Source organism: Mirounga leonina, unplaced genomic scaffold (genome assembly GCF_011800145.1).
Source record: "Mirounga leonina isolate KUSES-001 unplaced genomic scaffold, KU_Mleo_1.0 Mir_173, whole genome shotgun sequence".
Lineage (NCBI taxonomy): Eukaryota > Metazoa > Chordata > Mammalia > Carnivora > Phocidae > Mirounga > Mirounga leonina.
In genome coordinates, this window is record NW_023270447.1 from 674,528 (window position 1) to 690,956 (window position 16,429).

The 16,429-nt window shown below is 44.7% G+C and overlaps 1 protein-coding gene across 3 annotated transcripts in view; it reads right to left on the reverse strand.

Moving 5' to 3' along the window:
• Positions 1-1,698: 1,698 nt before the first annotated feature.
• Positions 1,699-16,429, reverse strand: part of CTTNBP2NL (CTTNBP2 N-terminal like) — a 52,140-nt gene continuing 37,409 nt past the window's right edge. For all 3 annotated transcript variants that reach the window (XM_035017750.1, XM_035017749.1, XM_035017748.1), the window contains 3 exons: positions 11,997-12,227; positions 7,586-7,693; positions 1,699-5,820 (listed from right to left, as the gene is read on the reverse strand). In XM_035017750.1, coding sequence (XP_034873641.1) covers positions 4,354-5,820; positions 7,586-7,693; positions 11,997-12,227 — 1,806 coding nt within the window. In that variant the 3' untranslated portion in view covers positions 1,699-4,353. The remainder of the gene's footprint in view (positions 5,821-7,585; positions 7,694-11,996; positions 12,228-16,429) is intronic.

Sequence of the window (16,429 nt, forward strand, 5' to 3'; positions counted from 1 at the left end):
CCTAAGAATCAGCCCAGGTACTCACCTAGAGCCTCACTTGGGCTATGGAATCAGACTCCCTAAGGCTGGGGCCTGGGCACGGCCAACAGGCACCTCAGAACCCAGGAAACACAAGTAGTGGAAAGTGGGAAGCCCTGGGGACTTCAATCCAGGCTGGCACTTACCAAGGGCCCTTGTGCGAGCCTCTGGCCCTCAGCGATCTCATCTGCACAGGGGACATAATATGGTGCTTGGACCCAAGTAAGCACTCTTGGCTCTGAATATCATTGAGGTTCCGGCAAACCAGATTCAAGAGTTTAAGACATCTCCGCAGGTCAGAGGCAAAGAGCAAGTTCTTGTGAAAGAACAGGTAAGGGCTGTGAGGCGCTGTTTCTCAAAATGGGAGCCTCAGGCCACGTGCATCAGCCGGCCCCTAGGCCCAATTCTCAGGAGTCCTTATTTTGGAAGGCTTCTCAGGTTACAGTAAAGTTTGAGAACCACTACCCCAGTCTCCTTTCTCCTCCTCTGCTTTTACCAATGAATTGGCCATTGGTAACACTAGCAGATGGGTGCTCTCAAGTTTTCTCATCTGGTTTTACAAATAACTCCCATGGAACAGTGCTCATTGCCTACTTTGGACTCATGATCATGAGAACAGATACAGTTTTAAAGCCAGCGTTTCAAGACATTTGAAGTTGTTTGAAGGACCAAGCATCAGAAGAGCACTTTACAAATTAATTATATATATATATATAAATTAATTGACAAGGCTCCTTCCGGGGAAGATGGCGGAGCAGGAGGATCCTAGGCTCACCTGTCCCACAGATACACCTAGATAACACCCACATCAGTATAAATAACCCAGAAAATGACCCAAAGACTGGTAGAGCAATCTCCACAACTAAATGAAGAGAAGAGGCCACATCCAAGAGGGTAGGAAGGGCGGAGACGTGGTCTGGAGCCAAAGAGACCTGCAGGACTGTCCGTGGGAGGGAGGGGCGCTCTGGGCACAGAGAGGGGAGAGGGGGAGACCCCACGTCAGGCATGAGGGACCCGCACTGTGAAGACAAGGCAGCATTGCTGACAGTGAGGCTGTTATGGAAAACAGATATACCCGGTGTTTGCTGAAATGATCATTAACTGGCTTAAATGGTGGAAACTTGACATATGTAAACATCCCCACGGGCTCCACATCTTTTGCACATCAAAGGCGTTCTCAGGTGCTTCTGTCTGCCTATAGCTTGCGCTGGCTCACAGTGCCACACCTCACCACCGGACTAGGAGACAAGGGATACATTAGTCACTTGTAGAATGCAAGGGCAGGACAAGATCAGGCACTCTTCAGCTCGAGTACATGAATCATGGATGGCTTCAGGGTCTTTGGATCCTGGGAAGCCATCAACCACATTCTGCCTGTTAGTATATCCATTTTTCTGGGGATGGAGTCTAGCGTTTCTTAGATTCTCAAAAGGCCCAGAACCCCTTTAAACCCCTCCAGGACTGGATCACCGCAAAGGCTTCCTCCAGCTCTAAGGTTCTCAAGAACCAACAGCCCAGCTCCTTTTGGAGTCTAACCTGGACAGGTCACTGACTTCACTTGGTTTTCGAAAGCCACGGGCGTGCGTACTCCCTCGACACCTGCTCCTTCCCAGACAAAACAGGCCCGGTTGTGCAACAGCCTTCACTTTGTACAAACAAGATTAGATTTTCCCCAGACAGTATGATTTAACTTGTTTTAATGTAGTCTGCTATAAAAATGGATGAAGACTTCTGCATGGCACACTGGGCTTTACAAATGAGAATGACTAGTTAATGCTTGTGGTATGCGCTGCGCATCCATCGGCACCTGGTGACTAGCCATCTAGCATCCACAACATGGGTTAGTACCAAAATTGTGAATCATGGAACTTTTACTTAGCACACACACACGATCTACAGCAAACTTAAATACCAATCTATAATACCTAGCTGGATTATTGGATCCATTGCAGTATTGTGCTTATTTATCTTAGAAGATAGGCAACTAGCAAAAATACACATTTCTTTTGCATCTCCCCACCCCCATGTTACACTGTAAAAGAAATACATTATTCAGTGCACTTCCTAAGAAATAAACATCCTTATAGTATCTCTCTCTCTCTCTCTCTATATATATCTATGCCGAAACAAAGAGAAGAGTACAATGCAAATTTTAAGATTACCATTTAAAGCAAGAGAGGTAATAACACTCTGGGACCGTAGCCCCTCTCCTGTTTAGGAAGGTCAGCTATTTTATCACTTCATTTGGCCGTGCGTGGGAATGAAGTTTAATGCATGATTGCTTCGGGCAGTTCATAAGATACCCCGTTCACCATTTGGTAGACATCCTGGGGCATGAGGAGTATTTTAATTTTTGATGTATTGGCCTTAATCAAACCCTAAGCCCTGGAGACACCAATTGTGATTTATACATTGATCTCCATCACCAGCCCGTCCCCCATCAATTCATACTGGATTAAGAGAAAACAGATTTAAATTACAGCAGGAGGACAGGGCTGCTGGGTAGGTGTTGGCTAGGGAGAATGTATTGAGAGGACACAAAGTCCTAGAACTACCTTGTCTGAGCTGGGTTGCAGAGTCTTGTTTGGAAGATGGGGACCGTCCTTATATCCTATGGCCTCTGTCAGCTGTACTAGCCTACACGTTGGAAAGAGGGGAGGTGTCTGGCCTCACAAACTCACAATGATGGAAATGACAGAAGTTTCTAGAATGAAAGACGTTGCAACTTGGCAGCTTGTGAGCTAGACCCAGCTGCAGAAGTGTTTAACCAGCAGTTTCAAATTGTTTTTGAGTCTGTTTTGATATTTAAAAGTGAGAATGTTTCTATGAAAATTTGGATTTCACAAAAATTTGAGGAGCTGGTCACCTGGTCTAGCACTACTGCATGGCAACAAGCAGCTGGGGCTGAACAGCAGGGGCCCTTGCCTACCAGAGGGGGCTCAGGCACTTCAGTTTGCTAGGCCTTCCCCCATCCCAGCTGACTTACAGCACTTGATTGAGTGACCTGTTTCAGTCATTTAGATGGCCAGTTGAGTTCTGTGACACTGCGGTTTTTGGCCCTGGCATTTTAGGACGCTGATGACCTGACTTCATCTGGAATTTCCACCCCCCACCCCCATGGACAAGATTCCTCCTTTGACCGACTGGGTCCCAGCCACACTGAGTTGCTCTGTTAGGTAATCTTAATGTGCATTTCTACTCACCCTTTACGCTCTATTGCAAACTCCAAAGATACAGTCACACTAATATTTATGTGTTTAAGTGTGTGTGTGTCAGACACGCAAAGGGCTGTGTATCTATACAGATCTATGTATACTTCCATTTAGGGAAAAGTTAATTTGGTTGCACAGATACACCAAGTGCTGGCAGCTCCGAGAGTAAGTGTAACAATTTGGTAAAACCTATATAATTCTGACTTATAATATTACAGAGACAATGAACTTAAGTTATTGCTTTTTGATTACATAATAAAGATCTCATCCTGTTGCAAAACTTTTTATACAGAACGAGTAACCATTTCCTATTCAAGTAATAGCAATTGGAATCAGAAGTTCCTTACACAACAGTAGACGCCTGAAGATATTTTTTGAATGGAGATGTGATTTCATTCTATTCAAGGACTGCTGTGGGAAACTGGGAGTGACTTAATTTTTCAGAAGTACGAGGAAATCAGCACCCCCCACTGCCTCCTGCCCGGGAGGGCTTCTCAAGGGCTCTATAGAGCTCAGCTCAGTGGTGAGGTCACACCCACCTTTGGATTCCCCTTCTGACGCAGCCTTGTTTCTGAACCCAAAGCTTATATTAAAAACGGTAAAAGAGGTTTAAAAGCAGTGTTGTTTTTTTAACATTCAGGATTCACAGAGGATCTCATTTTCTGCAATTAGATGATCCATTTTGTGTTTTCGCTGCAGAATCACATTCGCATGGCAGTCTTATTTCAGGCACTTTTGAGACATGTTCATCTGGAATAAAAATCTGCACGAACCACTTCTGCATAATTCACAATGAGTGTTGAGCGATTCCAGTCCCAAAACAGACAGCAAATCACCACCTGGTCCTCAATTAGCTTTCTCCATCACAACGAGATGGTGACTGCTGAGCTTGAGATGTCTTTGAGGTGCCCTTCCAGCTTCAGTACAAAGGTGTGAGGCATAAAAATCCAAACGACTCAGTTTCTACTTAAAAAAAATACAAAAAGGCGAAATACACTAAATGGACTCTACAGATGGTTTCAGCTACTGTCAAAATAAATAACATGATCTGACTCAACGGTTGGACTCCGAGCTCTTGGACGAAATCTGGTGGAATGTCAGCCGTGGATACTCCAGCGAGGGACTAGCTGCTGGTAGGCAGGAGTATCTCCACGTCCTTGCCGTTAGCCACGACAGCCGTGGAAGAGCAGCTGACGGCTAGGTCTTCCATGGTGGCCAAAGAGGAGGCCTGGGAATGAGTTTTGGTCAGTGGAGTGGTGGTGGATGGAGAAGGGGTGAGGCCAGGCTTTTTGGGTGGGATGGGTGGAGGGTTTCCTCTCTCAGCCCTGGGGATGGTGGGGGACTTGATCCCTGGAGACAGAGGGCTCAGCGGACTGGACACTTTCCCTGGAGTGGGGGAATGGCTGGCGTCGCCTCTTGGGCTGCCAGTGTTGGCCAGATTCCGATAGTCTGTGCCAAAGGGAGAGCTGTTGGGGGAGACAGGCTTGATTGGCCCTTGCTGGCTAGTGAATCTGGAGAGCACCTGAGTGACGGTGTTGCGGGCCAGCTGCTTGGCGGCAGAGTTGTCTATGAGGGTGGGCGACAGGTCCCTGGAGGGGGGGCTCTGCACACCACTGGCCTGCTGGTCCTGATCCGCTTGGGACTGAAATTTGTGCCGAGCCGCCTGGAACCGCTGGTTGATCCCCACTTGGTAGGATGACTGGTAGCCGGGGCTGCTGGCTGAGGACCCCAGCAGGCGCTTAGTCAGCACTGGGGAGGAGCACGGAGAGGATGTGAGGGAGGAGGAGGCCGTGCTGCTGGGAGACAGGGAGCCCCCACTGGACGGGAGGTGAGCAGGTGCCGGGCCGGGAGTCTCCATTCCCACAGGACACCCGCCGTTCTCCACCGCTTTCTCTTGGGCCGACCCCACAGGCCTCTCTCGTGGAGGCACTTGGTTTTCGCCGCTGCTGCCCACCACCAGCTCCTTGGCAGTCTGTACCTCTGGCTCCAAATGGCCGTTGGTTTTTGCGAACGAGTAAGCAGGAGTGGCGGGACCAGGCGGCCCGGCGGCGCTCCCCTTGGCTGCGCTGCTCCCCTGGCTTCTCTCCGTTTGGCAGAACACAGACACCAGCACGGGAGGCTCAGTCACCGTGCCTTTCGACACGGTCACCGGCCTCCTCGCTTGCTCAGGAGGGCCACTGTGCAGGTGAGACGCCTCCAGAGCCTTCACTATCTTCTTCAGGCTTTCCATCTCTTCCTTCAGGGTTTTGGTCCGGTTCTCTTCTCGGTTCAGTTTGGCCCTCAGTTGCTCTCGCTCGATGTCGAACTCGGACAGCTGCTTCTCCACCTGCGCCTCGGTCTGCAAGCCCCGCCTCCTCTCGGCCGCCAGTTCCTCCTCGAGCTTACTCGCGCGGCTCTTCTCCTTCTCCAGCTTCAGGCTCAGCTCGCCGGCCTTCTGCCCCTCCTCGGCCGCCTTGCCCGTGGCTTTCCTGCACTCGAGCGCCAGCAGGGACGACAGCTGCTTGTGACGGCAGCGCTCCTCCTCCAGCTGACTGGACAGCTTCTTCTGCTCTTTCTCGAACTTTTTCACCTGGGACTTCTCAAATTCCAGCTAGAAGAGAATGCCACCGGACAGCCTGATTAGGATGAGACCACAAAGAGAGCGGTTGCAAAACACCCCGGCGAGCTCTGGTCTGGCGCACGGCTGCCCCGCACGCCGCGAGCTTAGCTCCCGTATCTCCGCAGCATCGGAGCCCCTACCGCCCGAACGTGCGCACTAGGGTTTAACTTTCTCTGCTGATTTCGGAGGCACTTCTAGTCCTTACGTTGTTGGCGGCGGGAATCCGTGTTGCAGGTCTGCAGAGGGGTCAGAAGATCAGAACCGCTCAGGACTGGTAACAGAAAGCCGCGCACAGCGGGTTTCGTGATGAATGCGGATGAAAACAAAACTATTCATTTATTCACCTTAACTCCAGTATAGTTAACGTAGTGTTCTGTCAGTTTCAGGGGTACAAGACAGGGCTCATCATCCTAAGTGTACTCTTAAGAAGACAAAACTTTTCAAGTTTCAGTAATCATTCTTTCTGGTCTTAAAAACAAACAAATAGTTGCATTTAAACTGTACTTTTGACTCTGAAAAACTGAGGGTTCTAGAGGGGAGGGGGGTGGGAGGATGGGTTGGCCTGGTGATGGGTATTGAGGAGGGCGCGTTCTGCATGGAGCACTGGGTGTTATGCACAAACAATGAATCATGGAACACTTCATCTAGAACTAATGATGTAATGTATGGGGATTAACATAAGAATAAAAAAAAAAACCCAAAAACTGTACTTTTGAGGAAAAAAATAAAACAAGACGACACCGGAGAGGGAGACAAACCATAAGAGACTCTTAACCATAGGAAACAGACTGAGGGTTGCCGGGGGTGGGGAGGCACGTGATGTAATGAGCGCTGGGTGTTATAGAAGACTGATGAATCACTGACCTCTACCTCTGAAACTAATATTATATGTTAATTAATTGAATTTAAATTAAAAATAAATACATAAATAAACTGCTTTTTACACAAATGCAGTCTATTTTAATTATTATTTCCACCCTATTTAAGGCACAGAAACTCTTGAGCAAGAGGGAAAGGGTTGATGGAACCCTATTAGTCAATGTTTTTCAAACTCATTAACGGATGAGGAAACCAATCTCATGAGCCACGATTAAAGTTTAAAAAAATGAATGGCTATTGTAAGCAGTAAGGGTTATATATAATTTCATGAGATTTTTGTTTCAGGCATGTGTTTATGTATGTCTATACACTGGGTTGTGATGTCAAATGTATTTGTTACTGGATTCCCAAGTCAAAACGCTTGAGAGTTCGAAGCTAGTGTTCCCAAAGTATGTTCTACGGGATGACAGTCCCACAGTGAGTGAGCTCTGTCAAAAAAAGATTCTATGTGGGGTACCTGGGTGGCTCAGTCTGTTGGGCGTCTGCCTTTGGGTCAGGTCATGATCCCACGGTCCTGGGATCGAGCCTTGTGTTGGGCTCCCTGCTTGGTGGCGAGCCTGCTTCTCCCTCCTCTCCCTGCTCCTGCTCTCTCTCGCTATCCCTGTCTCTCTCAAATAAATAAATAAAAAATCTTAAAAAAAAAAAAAGATTCTATGAAGACATAGATTTGCTAAACTTAGAAACCATCTTGTTCTTTTTCTGTACTCAAGGGTCTAAGAAATTAGAAATCTATTTAACTTTGTGGCCAGTATTTCCCAGATTTATTTGACCACAAGGCCCTTTGTTTCGGAGCAACACTAATTTACACCCTGCAGGGCTATCTTTGAGAAATGCTATTCTAGCTGCATGGTGCTATGACCCCCTCCACCGTCACCACCTGCTGAGTCAGCCGCTCTCTCTCTTTCTCCAGCATGTAGGTGACATCATCTCCTTCAGCTGTGTCCTGCGCATGCCTCTGCCTTTCTTCCTCAAGGTCTAGGATCACCTTTAAAAGAATTAAAGAAACAAAAATTCCAAATATCAAGAAAACACACTTATAATACAACACAATTAAATACTAGCACCTCTCATAGTTTCAGAGATCAATCCATCCATCCCAGTCAGGGCCATCAAGGATCACTTTATCTAGTAGGGTGAAAGATATGTGAGCTATGTACTAGAAAACAGTAAGATCTATGCTTTATTTCAGGATGCACAAAATGGCAAGCAAATAGAAGAGAGCAACTAAAGAGTTCTAGGGGTTGAGAAGGTTTCCGAGAATTAATAGATCCAGCAACTGCAGGCAGTTTGCTCAGACTAGGGGATGGGGGCAGGTGATGAAGCAAGACAGGACCACGGAGAGCTGAAAGCTGAGATCCTCCCCTCAAGCTCAAATCACTGTGCCCTGCATTAGTTAGTAACATGCATTTTGTATATAGTTAGCTGAGAGGTGGAGAGACTTTTGAGCTCAGCCTGCATATAAAAAGCCTCAACACTTGGGATCCTTCGTGGAGATTTTTCAGAAGGCCTTTTAATTAATCTGCCTACCCCATTCCACTTATCCTGGCACCAAAGGATTAAGCCCAATTTGAAGGTGAATACTGTACACATTTAAAGGGACATTTCCCACATAATCCCACCTGTAACTGCACAAGATTCTGAAAGGCCAGGGATTTCTTAGCAGCTTCTGTTCCTGCTTCCCAGGTGCCTTGGCCCAGACCTCTAGGGCATAGCCCTGTCCTCCCATCTCTCAGTGTTTCTCTTCACTAATAGTTTTCTTGAATGGAGAGAGAAGAGTTTCTGGGACATGATGCCCAAAATGTTTTCATTTAACAAAAATGAAAACATCTTGGTGTTCTTCCTTTTGGTTTAAAAAAAAAAAAAAAGCCTAACTTGGGGTGCCTGGCTGGCTCAGTCATCAGAGCATGGGACTCTTGATTTCGGGGTTGTGAGTTCAAGCTCCACGTCGGGTGTAGAGATTACTTAATAAAATCCTAAAGAAAACCAAAAACCAAAACAAAAAAAACCCCCCAAACCCTAACTTTTCAATTTAATAGAAAAACAATTTTGGCTAATGGTGGTCCATCATCTCCTCCCCTTTTGGAAAGCCCTCTAAAATTACAGAAATGGAATGAAAAGATAAAAACCCTCAAAGACAGAGATTGTAGCAGACAAGAAATGTTAATAACATTTGAAGAGGGCAGGAGGCAGGAGGGTGGTAGCTACTTTGGTATGGGGGAGGAAGCTGTTTTGCCCTGCACGGCCCCAGAGAGATCTGGAACCTGGAGGCGGCCGGTGCTGCAGAGGAGAGGTGAGATGTGGGGCGGGAAACAAGGGCACTGGCTCAAAATCTGTATTTTCCAGAAGGTATTTGTCCCCTCAACCTGATTCCTGTACATAGAATGTTAGGCATCCACTGCCCAGGCATAAGGCAGATGTTTATCCTCAGAAGAAACAGAATGTGGCAGGCTCAGGATTTGGGAATACCAGAGAATGAAGGTGAGGAAAGGGGGATGTGTCTGTTTTAGGAAGGTGGTAAGGTGGAATGGGAAGCAGGGTGTAAGATAAATCCATATCTATAACGAGAGGAAGCATTAATATAAGTGTCAAGAACTGATAAGCAGGGGCAATAGTATACCATTTAGAAATATGGAATTTAGTTACCAAAAGAAATGGTCAAAAGGAGAAAGTGGTTGTCTCTGAATATGGAGGAGAAGAGGGAATGGGGAGAGGTGGACTAGGGAACTCTGTGTTACATAATAAGCAGGGTAAGCATGTAATTTACAGTTCAAACCACAACACTTCTGAGAGTCAAAGAGGGTATTCTTAATGACTATGCTGAGGTGACTCAACTGGGACATCAACTGGGACTCTCTTGGGCAAACAGGGACAATAAGCACCCTAATTATAAGCCTCTAGGTACTGTTTGATTTGTAATAAGGTCAGTGTTTTACTTTGATAAAACACTTACAAACAGGCAGTTGGTTTGAAAATATTTAACACTCAAAGAATCTTACATTGAAATATAGTATTAAAGAATTTTGAGTTATTTTTAACTTCTTCCTCTCCCTCATCACCTAGAGCCACAAATCATCCCATCACTACACCTTTCATGGGCGTCACAGCCAGCCAACCCTTCAGGGCAGCTCAGCTGCTTCATGGAGGAAGGGGGAAAAAGGCCTATCAAACAAGCACGCTGTGAAGACTTTCTTAGAGGATTACGTAAAAGGCCCCCAAATTTAGGCAACTATCTCAGACCCACCAACGCATTTTATTTTTTACTTATTTTTTTTTTAAAGAGATTTTATTTATTTATTCATGAGAGACAGAGAGAGAGAGAGGCAGAGGGAGAAGCAGGCTCCCAAGGAGCAGGAAGCCCGATACGGGACTCGATCCCAGGACCCTGAGATCATGACCTGAGCCGAAGGCAGACGCTTAACCATCTGAGCCACCCAGGCGCCCACCACCAACGCATTTTAAACTGGGCATAAATGTCTTTAGATTAGTTCATTCTAGACCAGAGGTTAAACTCTGCTGGGTCTTGGACAACTCTGAGAATTCAATTAAAGATGTGGGAAAAAATTAACATTCTATAAAAACGTATGGACTTTTGGCATTCTGTATATTTTTGGGGGGGATCATGGAACATCTGAGGCCAATTCCATGGTTAAGAATCTCCACCCCAGGGGTGCCTGGGTGGCTCAGTCCTTAAGCATCTGCCTTTGGCTCAGGTCATGATCCCAGGGTCCTGGGATGGAGCCCCACATCGGGCTTCCTGCTCTGCGGGAAGCCTGCTTCTCCCTCTCCCACTCCCCCTGCTTATGTTCCTTCTCTCACTGTCTCTCTCTCTCTGTCAAATAAATAAGTGAAATCTTAAAAAAAAAAAAAAAAATCTCCACCCTGGCCTTTCATTTGGACACTGGGAAGAGTAAGAAAAATCATGGGCAAGGGCGCCTGGGTGGCTCAGTTGGTTAAGCGACTGCCTTCGGCTCAGGTCACGATCCTGGAGTCCCAGGATCGAGTCCCGCATCAGGCTCCCTGCTCAGCGGGGAGTCTGCTTCTCCCTCTAACCCTCCTCCCTCTCATGCTCTCTGTCTCTCATTCTCTCTCTCTCAAATAAATAAATAAAATCTTTAAAAAAAAAAAAAAAGAAAAGAAAAATCATGGGCAAGACCTATGCCTAAGCAATCTGTCAGGTGCATTTTAAGCAGATGGCTCTCTAACGTAGGTAATTATAAAAGTAAACTAAAGTACATCAATTTGCAGCTGCTGACCCAATTTTTCAGAATAAAATGCTTCCTACTTAAATGTGTTGATGTCTCCCTTGCTGGTATAAATCTAAACCAATAGTTTTAGAAAATGTAGATTCTAGCCAAGCATCTTTTACAGGCCAAATCTGAGTGGTAAATCAGGTCGGGGAATAAAATCACAAGCACTAAAATTCCAATGAGATGAGGTAGAGGAAAGCACAGGTTTGCCTAACTAGGGGCTGTAAGATCTGGAGCCATGCGCACGCACACACACACACACACACACACACACACTTTCCTAATAGGGCAGAACAGCTTTAAGGTAAACAATCCTCGGGACTGTTTACGGTTTTAGAAGTAAAAAGCAATGAATCTCAAAACTAGAGATATATAGGGGCGCCTGGGTGGCCCAGTCGTTAAGTGTCTACCTTCGGCTCAGGTCATGATCCCAAGGTCCTGGGATCGAGCCCCGCATCGGGCTCCCTGCTCGGTGGGAAGCCTGCTTCTCCCTCTCCCACTCCCCCTGCTTGTGTTCCCTCTCTCGCTGTGTCTCTCTCTGTCAAATAAATAAATAAAATCTTTAAAAAAAAACCAACAAAACTAGAGATATATAAAAACAATCCATTGGCTTGTATGTTTATAATCAGGTAAATTCTCTCTCTCTCTCATACAGCATTCCCCAAATACCTGTTAATCTTGCTATTTATCACTTAAGTAAGCAAATAGGGAACGCTCTGTTCAGCCACAAGCTTGGTCAAACCCCAATTTGTTGCCAAAGGTTGGATGTTCAAGAGCTGAAAAAACAGAGCAAGTGTTTTGGAGGGTCCTATCAGGAAGGAATGCCATCTTAAATAATGTGTCTGGCATAGTCCCTAAATTAACATGTTGAGTAACTTGTGTTTTCTCTCTGAGCTCTTGGCTCCTGGGTAGGCTGAGGGGCTTCTGACACCTGGGAGACCTCCCAGTTGAATTACTGTGGGAACCGGCGGCTGACAAGACAGGATCAGGCATCATTTATCACAAGAGTTTATGGGGCACGAGGCAGGTGGGTGAACGTACTTTGCGGTGCCTGCTCTCGGCGGCAGCCAGCTGGGACAGCATACGCTCCTGCATGCTCTTACACTGCTTCATCACCACCTTAAGGACAGAGAGTGGGTTTGTGCAGACTGGCTGCTTTTCGCCATCATTCTTCTCCTTCAGTGTCTCGAAGTCTCTCTGTAGAGCCATTAAAGGATCACTGATGTTGTATTTTCCATAGCGTTCTTCAATGAAAGTATCTCTGTGTTGGGCCTGGGAAAGAGGAAAAAATGAGCATTTTGCTAATTTTAACACTATTGTGGAGGGGGATTTGCTAGGAGTTACACGTTAAAGATGGTAGTGTGAGTATGAATGGAACCTGCTGACTACAAATCTGATTGGTGATTGGGCCATTTTAATGTAGAAACGACACCAGAAAGGGGCCATGGTATAATAATATTAAAGAGGACAAATTCTTACGTAGAGCTAACTATGTATTAAACATTGTTATAAGCATTTACATTCACATTAACTTACTTAAATTTTATTAGCCTTTAAGACAGTGCTATCATTTTCAATTTGCAGATGAGAAAACTATTATAATGTGGTCAAGTAACAGGTTACTCATTTAGCAAGTGGTCAGAATCAGGATTTAAATCTAGGCAGTCTGGCCTTCAGCACCATGCTTACTGCCTCTGCTTATGAATGCTTGTAACTGCCAGCAGGGATACCTTATCCTTTCTTTCTGTGTTATGGCATTTGCATTTCTAAAATATGGTAAACATGAGAATTTTGAGTTTACGTATTTAGGGATGTAACAAGGCGGTTGCAGATAAGTAAAGAATGCTAAAAGTGTTTCCACGTTATATTCTACGACATTTGAGATCTGAACATACAGAACCTCACTCAGTTATCGGTCGGTCAAGAGGGCAGAGGCACTCACGACCAGAGTTGCAGACAAAATCCCTTCTACCTGCTGCCAAATTCCACCCCTTCTTCTAGTCTCTCTTCCCTGCTACCTGCCATCTTCCTTTCTGTCCCCTTCAGGGCTTGGTGGGCTTCAGGGATGAGAGAGAAGGTGAGCAGGGAATGCGGGCTGGTGCTGGAGTCTGGTTTAGGGCTTTGGGCCTGCGTGCCAAACTGGATCCAAAGATCAGGAAGGGAGTGGAAAGATATTCTTTGGCTTCCCTATTCTTTCAGGTCTACTAGGAAGGACCTGAAGTGATACTCCGTATGAACATTACATATTACATGCAGGTGAACAGAGTGACATTAACAATTACTTTACTACACAGACATTAAAAAGGTTCCTGAGACATTTTACAATGAAAAAAAAGGCAAGTGTTAATACAGCATTGAAGAAACGTTCTCAAAAACCACAGCAAAATACTATATAATTTAAACTCTCAAATGAAATCTAGTCATGAAAACTGTTATTTATCAATTTTTAAAAAATCATTTCACCAAAAGCTAGGTTTTCTTTTTCTTTTTTGGGGGGTGGGAGGAGCTAGGTTTTCTTACTACCCGCATCCGGGAAGAGGAACGCATTTGAAAAGAAAGGGAAATTCACAATTCGATGGCTATGCTTAAAAAACAAAGCAAAACAAAAACAAAAAAACCCCTTCAAGACACTAGAGCAAACATGGGATTTAACACAGAAGTATGTTTCAGTCCTGAAAACATGATGCATCCTTCATTAGACTGTCCAAGTTTAAGACCTAGGAATCACTTAGATTTATGCTATCAATTTGTGTTGGTATCAACTGGCAAATGTTCAAAGCAGAGTTAGAAACCCTGGATTTTACTTCTGGCTTAACTACAACCATTAAGACAAAAATTTTTTAAGATTTTTTTTTTTTTTTAACTAATTTCTACACCCTACATGCGGCTCGAACTCATGACCCTGAGGATCAAGAGTCGCAGTTCCTCTGACTTGAACCAGCCAGGTGCCCCTAACTACAACCATTTTAAATGATGACATTATTGGGGTATTTGGATAAAACTGGTATACTGGAACTATGAAGAACCAAACTGATTTGTTCCTTTTAGTTACCATCTTAAGATAACCATCTTCCTGCCCTTACTACAAGTGTGTGTGCGTACATGTGGGTGTGTAAGCATGTGGATTAAAGGGGTAAGGATTTGAAAGATAGAGTCCAAGACAGACTCCTATTTTTTCAGCTCCCAATTAAAAAGAAAATCCTCAGTAAAATTTCAAAATAGTCTTTATTCAATTTTAGAATGGAGAAAGACAAGACCACTTCCTGAACCGGCTATTTTTATTCTTTTTTAACATCATGGCAAGAGTAAAACAGAAAAGGCTAGTTTTTAGTTACATTTTTAAAAGGAATAGTGTCAGACAACAGAGACTCATCAATATTTTCCTTTCACCAAGAACATCTGTTTCTTTAAGTTTAGGTATAAAAACTTGAGATTGACAACCCAGGATTTGATGAAAGTACCTGTTTGTAGCTACTTATGTCCTAAAGGCAAATCCAAGTTCAGAAAAATGCTCAAAGGAAGCAAGAGGAAAAAAGACTCTCTTTGAAAAGTTGAAATTCCACTTTTCTTACTGTCACGTTGTTTTATTCATGATTACCATTTTGGTCTGATTAGCGATGGGAAAGGAATGATTCTTGGTACCGAAACTGGTTTGGTAGGGCAGAAAGGAACACGGAAACCTGAGTATGTCTACAGCCTTCTCCTTTTCAGGACAGCATGGAGGAAGTGGGATGGGAGAGCAAGAGCTAGGAGTACGATTCATGACCTTGACAGATCTGCTGAGAAGCTGTCTCTCAGGCTGGAGTATACAGCTAACTAATACTTAAAAACATGACTTTTTAAAACCCACGCTGTTCTTATCCTGTATAATTAATAAGCATCACTGAGTTACGAGTAATAGATGAGGAGCTTCTTTGGTGAGGTCTCAGACTTCTCTGAGAACAGTTGTTAAGCTGTCTGTTTTCTCTTGAAGTACTTCACAGTAATTCCATAATCACTTGCATAGTAATTACAAGTTATACAAAATTGGTGGTTTTGCACATAAATGAAAAGAATCTGTGGAATAATCTAAAAAAGGCTCCTTGTCACAAAACAATTCTTTTAAGTACATTCCAATATGGGGCCCAGATATGGGGAAAGTGAATTCAAAGTCTGTATTTATTATAACAAAACAATGGATTAGAAAATGGGAAAGGGACTATGGTATTTTTCAACCAACTTAACGCCTCAGTCGGGTGGATTGTATGGATGACAGGTTTAATAGAACAAATAATAACAACCACCACCAAAAATAGATGTTAAGAATTGAAGAATGAAAAGAGCTTTCATGGAGGTGTGTATTGGTTATCTATTCCCGCATAACAAATCACTCCCAAATATAGCAGCACAAGCAGTAAACCTTTTTTTTTTTTTTAATCTCACACAGTTTCTGAGGGTCAGGAATCTAGAAGGGTTTGAGCTGGGTGGTTCTGACTCTGTGTCTCATGAGGCTGCTGTCGAGTTGGCCAGGGCTGCAGTCATCTGAAGACAGTTGGGCTGGTGCATCTATTTCCCAGCTTACTGGGATGTTGGCATAGGCTTTGGGTCCTTGCATGTGCTGGCTTCCCACAGACCAAGTGACATGACAGAACAAGAGAGAGAGAAAAGAGAGAGGAGAGAGAGGGTGGGGGGACAGAGGGGGAGAGAGGGATGGGGGGCTGAGAGGGAGGGAGGGGGCGGAGAGAGAGATCGACACCAAGATGGGTGTCTCAGTGTCTTTTATAACTTAAAGTTATAAAGTTAAGTGACTCATGTATTCTCCTGGTGACACAGACTAACCCCGGCAAATGTGGGAGGGGACTAAACAAAGGTGTGAATATCAGCAGGTGGGGTGGGGCGCCTGGGTGGCTCAGTCCTTAAGCGTCTGCCTTCGGCTTGGGTAGTGATCCCAGGGTCCTTGGATTGAGCCCCGCATCGGGCTCCCTGCTTGGCCCTCTCCCCCTGCTTGTGTTCCCTCTCTTGCTATGTCTCTCTCTGTCAAATAAATAAATAATATCTTAAAAAAATATGTATCAGCAGGTGGGGACATTGGGGGCCATCCTGGAGGCTGGCTACCACAAGGTGAATGAGTAGATATGCTATTACTATGGTTTACATCTCAAGTCAAATTTAGAGATCAAGTCCCTACTACATACTAAAAACTGTTAAGGCTGAGTTTTAATACTTTAATGGTATTTCATCTATTTTATAAGAAATTTTAAATGATCTGGATTTGACTTTTGAAGGGAGGAACTCAGTAATACAGCTAAAATCAATTAACTTCTTGCAATTTCATTATTTTCACTTCACTGACAACATGTATCTTAACTGAACAGAAATTTCTACATTGTCAGAAAACACCATGGCCTTTAATTTCAGACAATAGGAATATAATTGGCTGGATAGACAGATTCACTGATAGAGGGTATTGCTACAGCAGACGAAACACACTAGTC